This window comes from Filicampus tigris, chromosome 6 (genome assembly GCF_054856515.1).
Source record: "Filicampus tigris isolate MCC_2025a chromosome 6, RoL_Ftig_1.0, whole genome shotgun sequence".
NCBI lineage: Eukaryota > Metazoa > Chordata > Actinopteri > Syngnathiformes > Syngnathidae > Filicampus > Filicampus tigris.
The window spans coordinates 28087604-28102352 of record NC_141222.1 but is presented as its reverse complement, the minus strand read 5'-3'; the positions used below and the strand labels follow the sequence as shown (position 1 = coordinate 28102352).

At 41.7% G+C, this 14749-nt stretch overlaps 1 protein-coding gene across 1 annotated transcript in view; it reads right to left on the bottom strand.

The window, feature by feature from the left end:
• Positions 1–3693: 3693 nt before the first annotated feature.
• The window catches only part of mad1l1 (mitotic arrest deficient 1 like 1), a 43006-nt gene continuing 31950 nt past the window's right edge, over positions 3694–14749 (bottom strand). The window contains exon 18 of the mRNA XM_086034682.1: positions 3694–5413. Coding sequence (XP_085890808.1) covers positions 5261–5413 — 153 coding nt within the window. The 3' untranslated portion in view covers positions 3694–5260. The remainder of the gene's footprint in view (positions 5414–14749) is intronic.

Genomic DNA, 14749 nt, shown 5'->3' with positions numbered 1-14749 from the left:
AACCCTAACCCTAGATTGAAACCCTAACCCTAGTTTGAAACCCCAATTAGAAACCCTAACCCTAGTTTGAAACCCTAACCCTAGTTTGAAACCCTAACCCTAGATTGAAACCCTAACCCTAGATTGAAACCCTAATTGGAAACCCTAACCCTAGTTTGAAACCCTAACCCTAGATTGAAACCCTAATTAGAAACCCTAACCCTAGTTTGAAACCCTAACCCTAGTTTGAAACCCTAACCCTAGATTGAAACCCTAATTGGAAACCCTAACCCTAGTTTGAAACCCTAATTAGAAACCCTAATCCTAGTTTGAAACCCTAACCCTAGATTGAAACCCTAATTGGAAACCCTAACCCTAGTTTGAAACCCTAACCCTAGTTTGAAACCCTAATTGGAAACCCTAACCCTAGTTTGAAACCCTAATTAGAAACCCTAACCCTAGTTTGGAACCCTAACCCTAGTCTGAAACCCCAATTATAAACCCTAACCCTAGTTTGAAACCCTAACCCTAGTTTGAAACCCTAACCCTAGATTGAAACCCTAATTGGAAACCTTAACCCTAGTTTGAAACCCTAATTAGAAACCCTAACCCTAGTTTGAAACCCTAACCCTAGATTGAAACCCCAATTGGAAACCCTAACCCTAGTTTGAAACCCTAATTAGAAACCCTAACCCTAGTTTGAAACCCTAACCCTAGTTTGAAACCCTAACCCTAGATTGAAACCCTAACCCTAGTTTGAAACCCCAATTAGAAACCCTAACCCTAGTTTGAAACCCTAACCCTAGTTTGAAACCCTAACCCTAGATTGAAACCCTAACCCTAGATTGAAACCCTAATTGGAAACCCTAACCCTAGTTTGAAACCCTAACCCTAGATTGAAACCCTAACCCTAGTTTGAAACCCTAATTGGAAACCCTAACCCTAGTTTGAAACTCTAATTAGAAACCCTAACCCTAGTTTGAAACCCTAACCCTAGTTTGAAACCCTAAGTAGAAACCCTAACCCTAGTTTGAAACCCTAACCCTAGTTTGAAACCCTAATTGGAAACCCTAACCCTAGTTTGAAACCCTAATTAGAAACCCTAACCCTAGTTTGAAACCCTAACCCTAGATTGAAACCCTAATTGGAAACCCTAACCCTAGTTTGAAACCCTAACCCTAGATTGAAACCCTAACCCTAGTTTGAAACCCTAATTGGAAACCCTAACCCTAGTTTGAAACTCTAATTAGAAACCCTAACCCTAGTTTGAAACCCTAACCCTAGTTTGAAACCCTAAGTAGAAACCCTAACCCTAGTTTGAAACCCTAACCCTAGTTTGAAACCCTAATTGGAAACCCTAACCCTAGTTTGAAACCCTAATTAGAAACCCTAACCCTAGTTTGGAACCCTAACCCTAGTCTGAAACCCCAATTATAAACCCTAACCCTAGTTTGAAACCCTAACCCTAGTTTGAAACCCTAACCCTAGATTGAAACCCTAATTGGAAACCTTAACCCTAGTTTGAAACCCTAATTAGAAACCCTAACCCTAGTTTGAAACCCTAACCCTAGATTGAAACCCTAATTGGAAACCCTAACCCTAGTTTGAAACCCTAATTAGAAACCCTAACCCTAGTTTGAAACCCTAACCCTAGATTGAAACCCTAATTAGAAACCCTAACCCTAGTTTGAAACCCTAACCCTAGTTTGAAACCCTAACCCTAGATTGAAACCCTAATTGGAAACCCTAACCCTAGTTTGAAACCCTAATTAGAAACCCTAATCCTAGTTTGAAACCCTAACCCTAGATTGAAACCCTAATTGGAAACCCTAACCCTAGTTTGAAACCCTAACCCTAGTTTGAAACCCTAATTGGAAACCCTAACCCTAGTTTGAAAGCCTAATTAGAAACCCTAACCCTAGTTTGGAACCCTAACCCTAGTCTGAAACCCCAATTATAAACCCTAACCCTAGTTTGAAACCCTAACCCTAGTTTGAAACCCTAACCCTAGATTGAAACCCTAATTGGAAACCTTAACCCTAGTTTGAAACCCTAATTAGAAACCCTAACCCTAGTTTGAAACCCTAACCCTAGATTGAAACCCCAATTGGAAACCCTAACCCTAGTTTGAAACCCTAATTAGAAACCCTAACCCTAGTTTGAAACCCTAACCCTAGTTTGAAACCCTAATTAGAAACCCTAACCCTAGTTTGAAACCCTAACCCTAGTTTGAAACCCTAACCCTAGATTGAAACCCTAATTGGAAACCCTAACCCTAGTTTGAAACCCTAATTAGAAACCCTAATCCTAGTTTGAAACCCTAACCCTAGATTGAAACCCTAATTGGAAACCTTAACCCTAGTTTGAAACCCTAATTGGAAACCCTAACCCTAGTTTGAAACCCTAATTAGAAACCCTAACCCTAGTTTGAAACCCTAACCCTAGATTGAAACCCTAATTGGAAACCCTAACCCTAGTTTGAAACCCTAATTAGAAACCCTAACCCTAATTTGAAACCCTAATTAGAAACCCTAACCCTAGTTTGAAACCCTAATTAGAAACCCTAACCCTAGTTTGAAACCCTAAATAGAAACCCTAACCCTAGTTTGAAACCGTAACCCTAGTTTGAAACCCTAATTAGAAACCCTAACCCTAGTTTGAAACCCTAACCCTAGTCTGAAACCCAATTAGAAACCCTAACCCTAGTTTGAAACCCTAACCCTAGTTTGAAACCCTATCCCTATATTGAAACCCTAATTGGAAACCCTAACCCTAGTTTGAAACCCTAATTAGAAACCCTAACCCTAGTTTGAAACCCTAACCCTAGTTTGAAACCCTAACCCTAGTTTGAAACCCTAATTAGAAACCCTAACCCTAGTTTGAAACCCTAACCCTAGTTTGAAACCCTAACCCTAGTTTGAAACGCTAACCCTAGTTTGAAACCCTAAGTAGAAACCCTAACCCTAGTTTGAAACCCTAATTGGAAACCCTAACCCTAGTTTGAAACCCTAATTAGAAACCCTAACCCTAGTTTGAAACCCTAACCCTAGTTTGAAACCCTAACCCTAGTTTGAAACCCTGATTAGAAACCCTAACCCTAGTTTGAAACCCTAACCCTAGATTGAAACCCTAATTGGAAACCCTAACCCTAGTTTGAAACCCTAATTAGAAACCCTAACCCTAGTTTGAAACCCTAACCCTAGTTTGAAACCCTAACCCTAGATTGAAACCCTAACCCTAGTTTGAAACCCCAATTAGAAACCCTAACCCTAGTTTGAAACCCTAACCCTAGTTTGAAACCCTAACCCTAGATTGAAACCCTAACCCTAGATTGAAACCCTAATTAGAAACCCTAACCCTAGTTTGAAACCCTAATTGAAAACGTGGTAAGGGTAATGGTAAGGTTATGGAAAGGAGTTTTTTTGCGAAAAACGTGGTAAAAAACTATGAGCAGTCCCAGCTTTCAGCTCTCTACTGGCTGAGAGGTTAAAGTCGCGGTATTGTAAAACTGAGGGCCCGGGTTCAAATCTCGGACATGCCATTTATATATATATTTATGTAATACATGGGGTAAGGTGTTTTTTGCGAAAAACGTGGTAAGGGTATATAGCCAGGCGTTTTAATCTAGGGTTTTGGTTTCAAATTATGCTTTCAAACTATTAATTATTGCTTTCAAACTAATTATAAATCCAAAACGTAAACATGGGAGAATGCTTGACCCTGGAATGTTATTCCTTTTATTGATTATCATACCGTGTGATTGCTCCACAAACAAACGTGTGTTCAACTGCACTTTATCCTGGGCTCCGTTTCACAAAGCAGGTTCATCAAACTCTGAGTCTAATCCTGAAGTCACAGTTGATCTTCTCTCTGATGGGAAAGTCTCAGTTTGCAGTTCCAGTAATCAGTTGACTCAACTCGGAATACCTTCACCCGGAGTTAAGCGCGTGCGCACAACTATGAAAAGACATCATGAGTGGAGCCCCGGTTCGACGAGTCACCATGGCAACGAGGAAGGGGCGTGGGAGAACATTGCTGCACAAAGTCAATATTTTTGCTATAACAATATAACAGAGGAAAACTGCTTGCTTTCGCCTATTAATTTATTTCATTTAGGTTAGGGATGTTCCGATCGGGTTTTATGACACCGATACCGAACATGCATGAGTGAGATCGGCCGATACCGATTCCAGCCATATTATTGCCGTCATTTTGACAAAAAAATCGATATTTTCAAAAGCATTAAGAAATACAAAACCCTTGCTGGCACAATACAACAATTACTCTGTCACAAAGATAATTGAAAAAACAGCTTTTAGTAACACAGTTTTTAACAGAGCAAAATAATCAGCCGTCTCAAAAAACTGAATTATGCAAAAAGTCCAATACATAACATGCCACCTAAACGTTGCATGGTTCAGAATATAATCAAAGTAGAAAAAAATAGTCACATGCAGGCTTCACTCGATAAAAGGGGGGGGGGTGAGCAGGCTGGTCTCAAGGCTGTAGGCTGCGAAGCATGAGCTGCGGGTGATCGGATTTTTTGATCGGCAATAAAAGGCTTTGATATGCCGATCACGGCATTTTTCACGAAAATCGGCCGATCATTATCGGTACCCGATCTATCGAAGAATCCCTAATTTAGGTGCAATTTCATGGAGAGAAACGCACCGAACACCTGATGAAATATAAAATCATTGTTCAAACAGTTAAGATCTTGATCGGCATAATCTCATGGGGGTACACTAAAAAAAAAAAGGTTGAATTTACTCAATTGTATTTTGGCAGGTGGTTGCACAAAATAAAATAATCTGGAGACAGCTACATTTTAAGTAGAAGTGTAGTTCATTAAAAAAAAATGGATTCAGATGATTAGATTTCGTGCAGCCACGAAGGAATAAAATTGAATAAATTTAACAGAAACATTTTTCAGTGTATGTAGATGATGGACTGCCACGTGTAACGTGCCGCTCAAGATCATTTCCTAGGAATGCTAAAACATCACTGCGCGGTCTGCTCTCGCGATGAATATTTAATTCTTTGCATAGGAACGCTGCACCTTCATCCATGTACGGGATCATTAGCATAATGAAACGGAAAAGTCCGTTTCCTCATTTCAGGGTAGGCAGACTGAGTTTTCACTAAACCTGCTTTGTGAAACGGACCCCTGGAGGAGAATGAAAAAAAAGAAAAGGAAAAATCACAAATAACTAAAAAAAAAAAAAACAAAAACAAAAAAACCTCAATTACAAAGTGTGAAAAAGGCGCCGCTGGACGTGGTTCAGGCGACGACAGTCTGCCGTCCGAACAGATCGATGGTCAGGGTGGACGTGAACACGGGGATGCTGTTCTGGTGGTGCAGGTGCAGGTCTACCAGATTGCCCAGCGTCCGCGAGAAGGCCGTCTCCATCAGCTCCATGCTTCCCGATGGACCCTAACACACACACACACACACACACGATGCAGTTTTTCATTTCCTTTCATGTATTTGACACTAACAAACGTTTTTTGTCCCCCAACACAACTTCGGTTGAGAAGCTTCTTGGTGGTCGCAACCAGGTTAAAGGCTTACTTTTAGCTTTAGTTTTTCAAAAATGCTTCGTTTTAGTTTGGTTTAGTTTTCTTTCTTTTTTTATGTTGTACATTGCTTGTGTGCAAGATTTGAAAAAAAAAAAACCCACCATGCTAAATAATGTGTTGTAAAAATGTAAAATATCTTTTTTCTAACAACCATCAAAAAATGTATGCATTCAATTTTCTACTACTACATTACATTAACGATGGATTGCTTACATCTAAGTTCCGGTATTGTATCCGGAACCCGTATCTATCTATAGTATCTATCTCCTCTTTCATTTGGTTATGGCTACTCTGGAGTTGGGGCGTAATCGTTTTGCAACTGTAGCCTACTCGGGCTCGATACACAGCATTCATTTTTCGAACCGTTTGCCCTCAACAAAAGAAAGCGGCAGCATATCGCGTCATTTTACAAATGAGTTGGCTAATCTTTGCTGCGCGGTTCGCATCGCAGCGCCTGGCTGGACCGAACGCTCTGGTGCTCGTCTGCCTGGCCCCGCCGCCATCGACCTGCAGGTTCGCATCGAGGTTTACTTTGGATGAGGTTTCTCATCGCTCCGCCGGGAAAGTGGTTGTAAGCGGGTTTATGCTTACAAAGCCTACAGACGACTTTGTTGTCATCTGCTGCATCAAAATACTGCCAAACTGTGACGTTGTTTTTCGTGGTAGCTTCGACATCTGAAATTACTTTTCTTCCATAAACTTAGTGTCCCCGCCCCTTATGTGTGCGTGCGTGCGTGCGTGCGGGGGAGGAACAAGATGGGTGATTCTTAATGACGCGTTTATCCGTTTATAGTAAAATACTAAACGTTTGATAAATCGTAGACGGATAAACGACTAGTCGCGCACATCCCTAATACATATACACACACATACATACATACATACATACATACATACATATATATATATACACATGTATATATACCCACATATATATATATATGTATGTTGTATATGTATGGGTATATACATATATATATATATATATATATACATATATATATATATACATATATATATATATATATATATATATACACTGTATATATCCACATACATATACGAAGCACACACTCTCAAAGTAAAAGTGAACTGAAAGAAGTAAAGCAGCATCACTTTGTCAGGTTGCCAGCATCTCCTGGGAGAATCGTCAAGATGGCGTCTGCGTGTGTGTGTAAATCTGCGTGGATTAATTAGACGGAGCAGCTCGGGGCGACGGCGTGGAGGAGAAAGTGATGAGGGAAACGAAGGATGGAGTAATTAAAACATCTCGTCAAGGAAGGAAGGAAATCAGGGAGGGATGGCGCTTGCCAGGGGAGCCCAGCGGCATGCTGGGAAGTTGTGGGAACTCACGCAAACGTCTTCATATTACCTCAACGTAAACACAAGGACAAAGAAAGACCTCGCCCTATACGTGATTGACTGCTGACTAGACCGGCGTGCTTCCCGCTTGGCTCACTGAAAACCCAACTGGCACTCCGGCTCACCTGCTACTCGTCTGAAGATAGGCGCTATAGGAAAGAGATGGATGGAATGTTAAAACAGTGCCGGTACAGTTTATACATACTGTATTTTATGACGGCCAAAGTTTTTCCATTATTTCTTATGAGGGAAAAAAACTGGAGGTCGACCAGAGTATCATACAGACATCGTGGTCCACTGACTACGCGCGCACATGCACAGTTACCACGGAGACCACACAGTTTGCCCTCCCAGCAGACGTCAAGTAACGCGGAGCTCCACTTTCCCATTGCGTAATGAGGAAGGCATTTTACACTTGGGTCCGTTACAGTTTAGGAAAGTCCAACATTATGGAAGTAAATTTGTGCCGTCGGAGTTTGAATTCGAATTTCTAACACTGATTTTTTTTATCATCGAATTTCTAACACAGAATTTTTTCACCATCAAAATTCCTAACACTAACTATTTTTCAGCACTGGAATTCAACATTTCATTCAAAAATTTCGCCTGCAAAAATTCAGCTGAAAAAAATTCAGCTGCAAAATATTCGCCAGCAAAAAATATTCAACTGCAAAATAAATTCAACTGCAAAAAAAAATTGGCCTGCAAAAAATTGGCCTGCTCAAAAAATTCAACTGCAAAAAAAATTCACCTGCTAAAAAAAAAAAAATTCAACTGCAAAAAAAATTCAACTCCAAAAGCAATCATTTGACTTCTTTATCAGGAAAGCGCAATATCAATATCTTGTCTTCTTTTTGCTCAAGTCCAACAAATTTTGTCTTGTTAAGAAAAGTGCGCCACTGTTACTCCTTGCTATGGTAAAGACAAATATCAATAGTTTGTCTTCTTTTTAGGAAAGTCAAAAGTCAATAGTCTTCTTTACAAGGGAAGGGCAACATCAATAATTTGTCAGATTTTTTATCTTTAATTCAAGACCAAAAGCAATTGTTTGTCCTCATTTTAGGAAAGTCGGTCAATTATTGGTCTTCTTTATGAATAAAGTGCAACTTTAAGAGTTTGTCTTCTTTTTAGGAATTGATGTACTTACGACAGTATTACTTTGCTGTCTAAAAGTCAGCTCAGGAAGGTACACTGGAACAACGGTGGGACTCCCCTGGACAATATTGTTCTGCTTAATACGAAATGATGAAAACATCAATTGATACGTTACAAATAAGTGAGCTAGCATTAGCACGCTTTGACTTTGCGTCACGTGCCTAGAGAGGAGTCCCAAAGCCGCGAGGGAAAGGTCGTCGTGGGCTTCCTTTAAATCCGAGCTATTTCAATCGTGACCTTATCAACGGCCGTTTGCAATTCCAGACATCAGCCGCGCCGGCGTCGGGTGTGCTCAGCAATTTCTGACCTTTATGAAAACAACACGCTTGTTTGAGTGCAGGAGAGTCTTCAAGTTGAAGCGCGTCATGAGAATGGCCAGAGCCCTTTATGAAAGCAAGGAAGTTTCCACTTTTTTCCCCAGGTAGTTGTTCTGCGTTTAAGGTATCAAGTTGACGCGCCAACTTAGCCAGCTTTGGTGCACAGTGGCGTTACCGTAAACACCTGACTCGGGCTGCAACGATTATGTGAATAACCCAAATTTGATGATCAACAAGATCAACGCAAAATTTGCCACTAGTCAATATCCTGCTTTGCTGGGTTCTGTGTGAAAGACGCCACCAAATCATCTCTGGAAAGTGGCTTCCTTTCCAAGAAGAAGGAGCGCTACGCCATTCATCCGCTCTTTTCATTTGTCTATCCAATTAAAGGAAATCAATGCTCCCTGGCTTGAGATGCAGGGCGGGGCTTATTAGTGACCTCATCCAAGTCAGGAGCCGCGTGCTGCCTGAATGCTAATGGCGCTACTCCCCTGGTCTCCCTCCTGCTGGACGACGACGTGCTTTCCAAAGCAAAGTGGTCAAAGACGAGAGAGAGGGGACTGGCGAGAAAACTTTTAAAGTGAGTGATGTCATTTTTTTCCAGGGGCTGCAGGAGGTCTGCCATTTTGGTTCGAAGCAGACATTTGAGGTTCCTTTTCCTTTTGCCAATTTCCACCGGTCCTTCAAAGACAAAAGTTCTCCACGACATTTTGTCAAGATTGTTACCGAATTTGAATTACGTATGCTAGGCAGATGAGCAATGCTGAATTGACCTCCACCCCCCAAAAAAAACAGTTTTTGTCATTTCATGGTGACGCGCCATAAAACACAAAAGTCAAAGAAAATGTAGCCCCCAAAAGAAGCTTCACTTAACCACATGAAATTTGGTAGGCACGTGTATCATGGGGAGACACACCAAAAAAAGTCTCAAGAAGCCATGACTGAAAAGATAACGCCTGCCATTCAAAGTGGCCTTTTTAGGCTCGTTTTCCAGAAATGCAGCCCCTCATAATAAATTTCACTAAGCCACATGTTTTTGGCTCATTTTCCAGGGTTCCTTCCAAACAAAACATCCCAGAGACTTTGTCCAATTGCTCCAAAATTTGAAACATGTAACCAAGTCGGATGCAAAGAATTTGCATTTTCTTCTCTGCGTGTGTGGAGGACGGCGGGGAAGTGGCCGTCTGTAACATTCAGCGACGATCAGTCAACATCAGGTCTGTCGATTGGTGCGTTGAGGTGGGGAAGTGGAGGAAAAAAATAAATAAAAATAAAAAAGGGAGACGTCGGGGTTTAATTGAATAAATGCATGCAAAATGCAGATGAGCTTGTTTCAATTTAAATGCAGATTTTGGCATTTTGCACAGAACAATGTCGGAATCAGCGCCTCACTCGCCTTTCCATATTCATATTCCAATCAGCGTCTTGTATAGCACTTGAACACTAAATATCGAAGGACTCCATACGAGCGGGAAGCCGTTTGCCTCCGCTGATTTCATCATGGCGCTTGCGGTGAACAATTAAACTTTTCAAAGTGACAAGTGAGCGCTTGAAGCGGAACGTGGGTAACGCACCGCCAAGCTTAGCCTTTGATCTTTAGACGTGGCGAGCCGACAGAAAAAAAAGCGCCCGACATTGGTGCTTCTGCGAACGTTTATTTGTCCTAATTAAGAACATTTCTGAAGAGTTTTAGTGGAAACTCGCATGGTGTCAACGTGTCACCATGAAACCTTGAACTGCTTCGCCGCATTATTCGCTGCTGGCACTAATTCGATATATCGTCTGCGGCAATTTCTCCATAGAAGTCCAATTAGAAAGTGAAGGGCTCTCATTTTTTTTTTGGGTACCTGCATGAGGAAGGCCAGTCATCTTTTAATTGGCTGGCTTGTGATCAATGCGGTGAGAGCCAAGACACAATCTTGATTGAAAGTGTGGCACTTTGATTAGAAATCAAAGTGTTGATGAAGCCTTGAGAAGTACTTTAAATACCCTACCTTATTTGTACCATTGACCAAAAATGTCACCTTCTCAAAAACGGCTTTCGAAATAAAAGGCGCATATTTTTCTACACTTTAAGTCATTCTTTAAACAAGTCAATTTCTTCAATCTGAAATATATGTTGTCTTTTTCCTCCCAATCAAAAAATAGCCCAATCACCATGAAATTAGGTGGACATGTCTATCATAAGAGGACACAGAAGAATGTCACAAGGCCCTGTATTCAAAATTGAACAGGAAGTCAGCCATGCTGCATTGAAACGGACATTTTTGGGCAAATTTGACAAATTCCGACTTGGGAATTCAAAAGAAGGTCAACGCAAATTGTTCAACTAAGCGTGTATGCAGAGTATGCGGTCCGGTCTGATGAAGGTACGGGACTCGCCATGTAAATGGAGGGCCTGTTTCATTCTCTTGTTGTGCAGCGACGTACAACAACAGCACAGGACGACATCACAGCGAGAGCAGTTTCTAATATTGTGACTTGACATTTATTTGAGGGCAAAAAAAAAGAAAAAAAATTCAATTGCGCATTCAATTCCCGAGTGGAGCAAATTAGACGTTTACGGTACTTTGACGTACGGCGTCGCAAAGAAGGCCCGCTCATTAGCTGGCGCCGAAGAAAGGTTTTCATTAGCAGCCGTCAAAGCTGAAGAAGTCGATGTTTACAGCTTGTAAAACGGGAAATAAAGCACATAGGGCTGCAGGCAACCAAAGCATTCGGGAATGAAAGCGATGCCGCCACTGAGCCACGCGACGATGCCCTCCAAGCGGATGCCCGTGGACAGGTGGGTGGCTGCATTGCGTTACCATGGCGACTATGGGCAAACACGCCGGGCTGGGGGTGGGCGAGCGGATAGGAAGTTGTCAGGCGGCATCAGAGTCAACAAGCTCTGGATTTAAACCAGGGGTGTCAAACTCATTTCACATTGTGGGCCACATACGGCCTCGGTAGATGTCAAGTGGGCCGGAACATTATAATTATACCATACTCTGTTATAAATAACCAAAATATCATGTATCCTCCGTTTTGGTGTAAAGAAGCACAAGAACATTCGGAAAATGTTGCAATTTAATAAACATTCCTTTTACAAAACATTTCATGAAACACCTTAGATTTCCTTCGACAAATGTGCAATTCATTTTTATCATTCCCATATATGCATTGCAACTGATCCCACTGATTGTACAAAGCCACAAAACTTTAACAAGTAATTAGTGTTGAAAAATATAGTAATGCACTTAAAGATTAAACGAGATTTATAAAGAAAGGAATTTTTAAACAATGTTGGCTTCTAGTGCCCCCTAGCGGCTAATTCACAAAAGCGTCTGTGGGCGTTTGAGCATGTTGAATCGGCGTCGCCACGCCAGTCGTGACATTTGGTCACTCTGAAGAGCGAGGCTTGACAATGTAAATATTTCACAACACCGAGTCAAGAACGTGAGGGTTTACTTCGCGTGGGAGTTCATCGTAAGCGAAAAATATAGCTGAATGTGTTGTTTACGTTTTTATAATCCGTCACCGGCCAATAGCTTTCCGGTTGGAATTTTCTAACCATGAGAAATAGTGACTACCGCCGCCGATGGTATGGAAGGGTATTACATCACACGCGTGCGCAGAAGGTACTTTAATGGTCAGCGTCGCTGTGTGTCGTTGCGGTGTATTTTTCCAGCGTGACGTGCCGAAATCAGGAAGCAAAAATTGAAAATCAAATCGAATCAGGGCTTCGTTGAATCGTTACATCCCTACTGTGCACAATAAAAATGAACAGAACAACTAAAATGACAAAAAACAAACAAACAAAGAAAACACCCAAGGCATGCTCGTGCTCATTCGCGTACACTGTGTCATAATTATTAAGCCGGCTCCTCTCGCCAGTTACTCATACAGTAATAAGCGCCACCTTGCAAAACGGAAGTCAACACAACGACATAAAACCTGGTGGACGCTGCAGTACGTCCTGTTTTATTCTCCACCTTAACTCAGTAATAGTGGCACACGGGTAGAAAAACAGGTTCAAAAAGAAGCAACAACAAGAGACAGCACCGCTCGGCTTGCTGCTATTGATTTGCTCATTACAAAATAGAAAAACAAACACTTCACAGCAGCAACAAAAGTAAAGAAAAAAACGTCTCTCCATTTCCTACTTTCTCGCTTTTTTGTGTGGCTCACGACGACTCCGTCTAATTGAGGGAGGAGATGGAATCTTTAAAACATTCGCCAGTCTAGAGCCGTGAAGGGGAAGTAAATGCAAAACGATTGCAGTTTGCACCGCATGTACGGGAGAGGAGGCCAAGGAATAGCACACTTAATCAAGTGCACTTTATGAGCGGCAGCGTGCCTTAATGACCCACCTGTGTTTGATCGACCACTCGGGAGTGATTAAGTGGCGCGTCAACGGCCGCTTTGCGCAGGAGCACCCCGGCTTTTCTTCCGTTTAGCAAAGACATGAAAACAGCCGACGAGACGCATCGCGTTAATTAGGAGACGCGTCCAGAGGTGCCTCGAAATACGACATTAATGAAGACGCTTATAACTTGAAACGCTCAAATCATCTTTCCCCAGTGAAATGAAGAGAAATGCCATTCATCTATTCTAGCCAAGAAAAAAAAAAAAAAATATATATATATATATATATATATATATATATATATATATATCGTAAGAAATAACTAGGGATGGGCAACTACTAGGGTTGTGACAAAAAACGGTTTGAACCGCAAAATGGTCTTTTTTTCCCCCCATATAAAAGACGCGAGTGCATCGAATTGTTTCAATATACCGAGATACGTATTGAATTGTCTTTTACTGGAGAGTGATATCTTAGAAGGAAATGGCACATTTACAGTACAGTACTGAGAAATTCATTCAAATTGCATCATGCCCTCTCAAACTGAGCCGTACCATATCGAATGGAATCGTAACCCCACTGAGTCAAACTGAATCAAATTGTTTCACTTTCAAATCAAATTGTCCTTGAATAGTTTCGCACTCCACATATCGAAAACTGTATCCAATCGTCTTTTGTGGAGATGTACAGCCCTATTGACTACCGATACCAGATATCATTATCGGACTGATAATTCAATGTACTGTATCGAGCCCTTATTTAGGCAGCCGATACCAACCACCGATACTAACACACATGGCTGATGCAGTCAGCCAGAAATAAAGGTATTTGTTCACAATCTGTCATTGTGTTAAATGTCATATAAAGTATGAGTGGTATCGGTACTCGATATCAGCGACTACTCAATAGTGACTTGTACTGGTATCGGTCTGAAAAAAGTGGTATGAAACATCCCTATTGGTGACATGAATGCGAGGAACTAAAAGATTCTTCCAAATACTGTAGAACCTCAAACGTTTTGGCGTCTTGCAGAAAAAGTAAAGTGAGGAGAAACTAAATGGGAGACTTGAGGAGCCATTTTCAGCAGAAATGTAGAAAACCCCGTAATAAAATGGAATCTAATCAGTTTGTGTGTCAGGATCAGTTCACTGCGACTCATTCTGGTGCGCGCTAATTGGCCACCTGGGGGCAGTGTAATACAGTCATGAAGACAAACGAAGAAGACTTTCACAACTACTGGAAGTGACGGAGTAAACCGTAAGACCGGTCGTTTTTTTCCCCAGATGATAAAGAGTATGTCTGTGAGTATTGTTTCTATTGCACCTCCTAATTTACTTTTCAGGGCCTTTCAATGTTTTGTATTACTGTTTAACTCTTTTGTGCATGTTATGCCATTTCAGATCCAATTTGATGGATCAAACCAGGCAAAGGAGACGATTACGGTTGTTGAAAGGGAAATTGTGTATTTTAGGGGAAAGTAATTCCCTCACTTTAAAACTTGTGTAAAGGAAATCAGTAGCTGCCACAGCTACACGCCGTTTATCTCCCTGATTAGCAGAAGCTCATTAATACCTCATCACGGATGCTAATCAGACGTCTCACCTGGGGGGGTGCGCTAAAAATATCAAAAGGACACATGCCAGCTCCTGTTATTACCTCCACAAGTGAAGACTCAACAGAGCACTCAATCGACACATTTATTCACGCACACGTTGCGCTCGCTAAGGTAACTGCTCTCTGGTTGAGAACTTGACAGATGAGAAAAAAAAAATACTGAAAAAACTAGACCCGAAGCAAGTCGGAGCCGTGGAGGAGAACCGGGCCCGGGTCCAAGCGGGCCGATGACCCGCGGCAACTTCCCGTTTTGGACCCGCAACGGAAGCGAGTCGTGCGACGCGATGCCGGCGTGGTCTGCCTTGATTTGAACGGATTAAGGAGTCGGAGCAGCTGGCCAACAAGGAGGCGTGAACGACTCTTAATTAATGGAGGAAATAAGCGCGCACTTGGG